The sequence below is a fragment of the Geospiza fortis genome, unplaced genomic scaffold (genome assembly GCF_000277835.1).
Source record: "Geospiza fortis unplaced genomic scaffold, GeoFor_1.0 scaffold78, whole genome shotgun sequence".
Taxonomy (NCBI): Eukaryota; Metazoa; Chordata; class Aves; order Passeriformes; family Thraupidae; genus Geospiza; species Geospiza fortis.
This window is the reverse complement of record NW_005054339.1, coordinates 5,571,129-5,573,851: the sequence shown is the minus strand read 5'-3', so window position 1 is coordinate 5,573,851 and position 2,723 is coordinate 5,571,129. Positions and strand designations below refer to the sequence as shown.

Genomic DNA, 2,723 nt, shown 5'->3' with positions numbered 1-2,723 from the left:
GCAGGGCTGGCACTGCCCTGCAGGGACCTGCCCAGCACCCACACCTCCTACAGCCCTGCACAGACCAACCCTAGCACCACTGGGAGTCATCCAAGCTTCCCACAACCCTTCTTCCTCCCTAGACCCCAAACAGGGTGCAGCACTGGTTTGCAGAGCAGCCTCCAGGATGTCCAGCAAAGAAGAGGGTGGGAGAGTAACAAACAGCCTTGCAGCTCCAGGTTCCTTCCTTCCCTTCAGGATCTCTAAAGGGAATTTTCTCATCTCTACAAGGTCACCCAAAGGCTCCTGGAGCAGCCATGGGGCACCTTCAGCTCTGGGGGAGGGTCCTGGGTCCAGCCTCACTTGTCCTCCTGCGCTGCACCCAGCCAGGAGCAGCTGAAGCTTCCTGGCACTTGTGACAGAACAAGCCGGCAGTGTGGCATCCCCACAGCAGGGAAAAGAACCAGCCAACAGCATTATCTTCTCCCAGGGTAGGAAAAGGCTCTCTGTCTGAGTGAAGGGCAAACCCACAGTCTGGCAGTGGTCCTGTCTGGTGTTTTACTCGTCCTTCCCCTTGGAGAGCACAGAGCCCAGACACCACAGCCTGCCAGATTCCGTGGGTTTGGTGAGGTGACAAGACACGGCACATTTAAGAGCATTCAACAGGGAACCAGTTTAATCAGATATCAGGTTTGCACCATTCTTTTCAGAATCACAAGTTCTGCATTTTTCTAAGAAATACAAAGCACTCTCAGGTTTACAGAATGCTGGTCCTGGAGAAAACAGGAGGGAGAGAACAAGACACTAGGATACAGACACTAAGGATACTGGGCAGCAGAGAGGAAACTGCTCATCCCCACCTCGCTGGTGGCAACAGCCCTGCAGGAGGCAGAGAGCTCCCGGGGGGCTGTGCCCTGCTGTCCCCACCCCAGTGGGACGGTAGGACACCTCCAGACCCCCATCAGCACCACACCAATGCACACAGCGCTCCCACACACCCGAATGGAAATCCCCTGCATTAAGCCAGCTGACATGCATCCAGGTTCTACTCTAGGTAACATTAAACTCAGATCCAGGGTAAGATACTTCATCCACAAGATTAACAGCTGATTCAATAGGTTGAACACATGCTACTTACAGCAAATAAATAGAAGATACTCTTTTTTTTTTACTTAAAAACCGTGTGATGAAGGTCTAGGTGGGACTGCCTCGACACTGCTGCATGCACACACGTATCAGCCTCACAGAAGCAGCTGGGCAGCAGGAAAGCTGTCTCTGCATCACCTATTCACGGGGTCACGGGACAGCTATCCTGCCCCCATGCTCAACATTAGCCACACAGCCGGGAAATAAACATGGCACTAGCCAGGAGTGGGCTTTAATGCAAACTGTAGTGGTTTTCAAAAGAAATATTAATCCATAAAGGGTTACAATTAACAGATATCATCATCACTTTTATTTCTCAGAGCCAGAAATAGTGCTGAACAAACAAACAACAACAAAAAAAAGAGACAGAGTATGTAATTTCCAGAAGTGCAACCAGGGTACAGGGCAGCTCTCAGCGAGACGAAGGGCTTCTGCAGCTGGGAGAGGAGGGGAGCCATGGCAGAAGATGGCAGCTCCCGCTCCCGGCGGGCGCCTGACCTTGCGACGCTCTCCGAGGGGATTTGTCACCGCAGCCTCCACCCCACCCCGCCACCGGGACCCACGGCTTGGGGAACACCGAGCACCCCAGCACCCACCGAGCCAGGGAGCTGCAGGGAGGTGACTTTACAGGGAGGTGACTGTACCCAAAAATAGAAACCTTAAAATAAATAGGACTAAAGCTTCTTTACAGTAGGCAATGCACTAGTTTAACCATGAACAAAACTAAGACTAACAGCCACTCCGTGCCGATGGAGAAACTTTTTCTCCTCTTCACGTTTTCCAGCCCCCTGCCCTCGCAGCTGCAGTGCGGCCAGGATGGCATTGTTGAGGATGGAGGCGGGGGCACGGCAGCAGCGAGTACACACCGGGGCGAGCAGGGCTAGCCGGGGGGGCCCTGCACAGTCCCGGGCTGGCGGAGGGGAGAGGCAGCCGGGGGCGCCTGCGTCCATCCCTCTGCCAGCCACAACAATCCTCAGCAGCTACCAGCAGCTCTGCACCGTGACCTAACCGCACGGCTCCAGATGTCACCACTGCCAGCAACTGCGATCCAGCTGCCTCCTCCAAAACCACTTCTTCCAGAGGGAAGAGAGGCAGAGTGGGGGCAGAAGCAGGGCCCGACCTCACCCATGCTCACCCAGCACCCTGCCACGGCCCAGGGCAGAGGGGCAGTGAAGGGCTGGTGGGTGCTGCCAGGGCTCACCACCGGCCAGGGCTGAGGGGCAGGACGGGGAACCGCAGCCTCAGTGGGAGGAGAGGTGAGGCAGTGGTGAGAAGGGAGCTGGGGGCGGGGGGTCGGGGGGCAGCGCTCACTTCTTGGAGCTCTGCGTCTTCTTGGGCAGCAGCACGGCCTGGATGTTGGGCAGGACGCCGCCCTGGGCGATGGTCACGCCGCCCAGCAGCTTGTTGAGCTCCTCGTCGTTGCGGATGGCGAGCTGCAGGTGGCGGGGGATGATGCGCGTCTTCTTGTTGTCGCGGGCCGCGTTGCCCGCCAGCTCCAGGATCTCGGCCGTCAGGTACTCCAGCACGGCCGCCAGGTACACCGGCGCGCCGGCGCCCACGCGCTCCGCGTAGTTGCCCTTGCGCAGCAGCCGGTGTCC

The 2,723-nt window shown here is 57.3% G+C and overlaps 1 protein-coding gene across 1 annotated transcript; it reads right to left on the bottom strand.

The window, feature by feature from the left end:
* Positions 1 to 632: 632 nt before the first annotated feature.
* Positions 633 to 2,720, bottom strand: LOC102039650 (histone H2A type 2-B-like; the record flags this gene model as incomplete). The annotated part of the gene is made up of 1 exon (XM_005422553.2): positions 633 to 2,720. A coding segment is annotated over one exon (288 nt), but the record flags the coding sequence as incomplete, so codon positions are not given.
* Between the last annotated feature and the right edge of the window lie 3 nt (positions 2,721 to 2,723).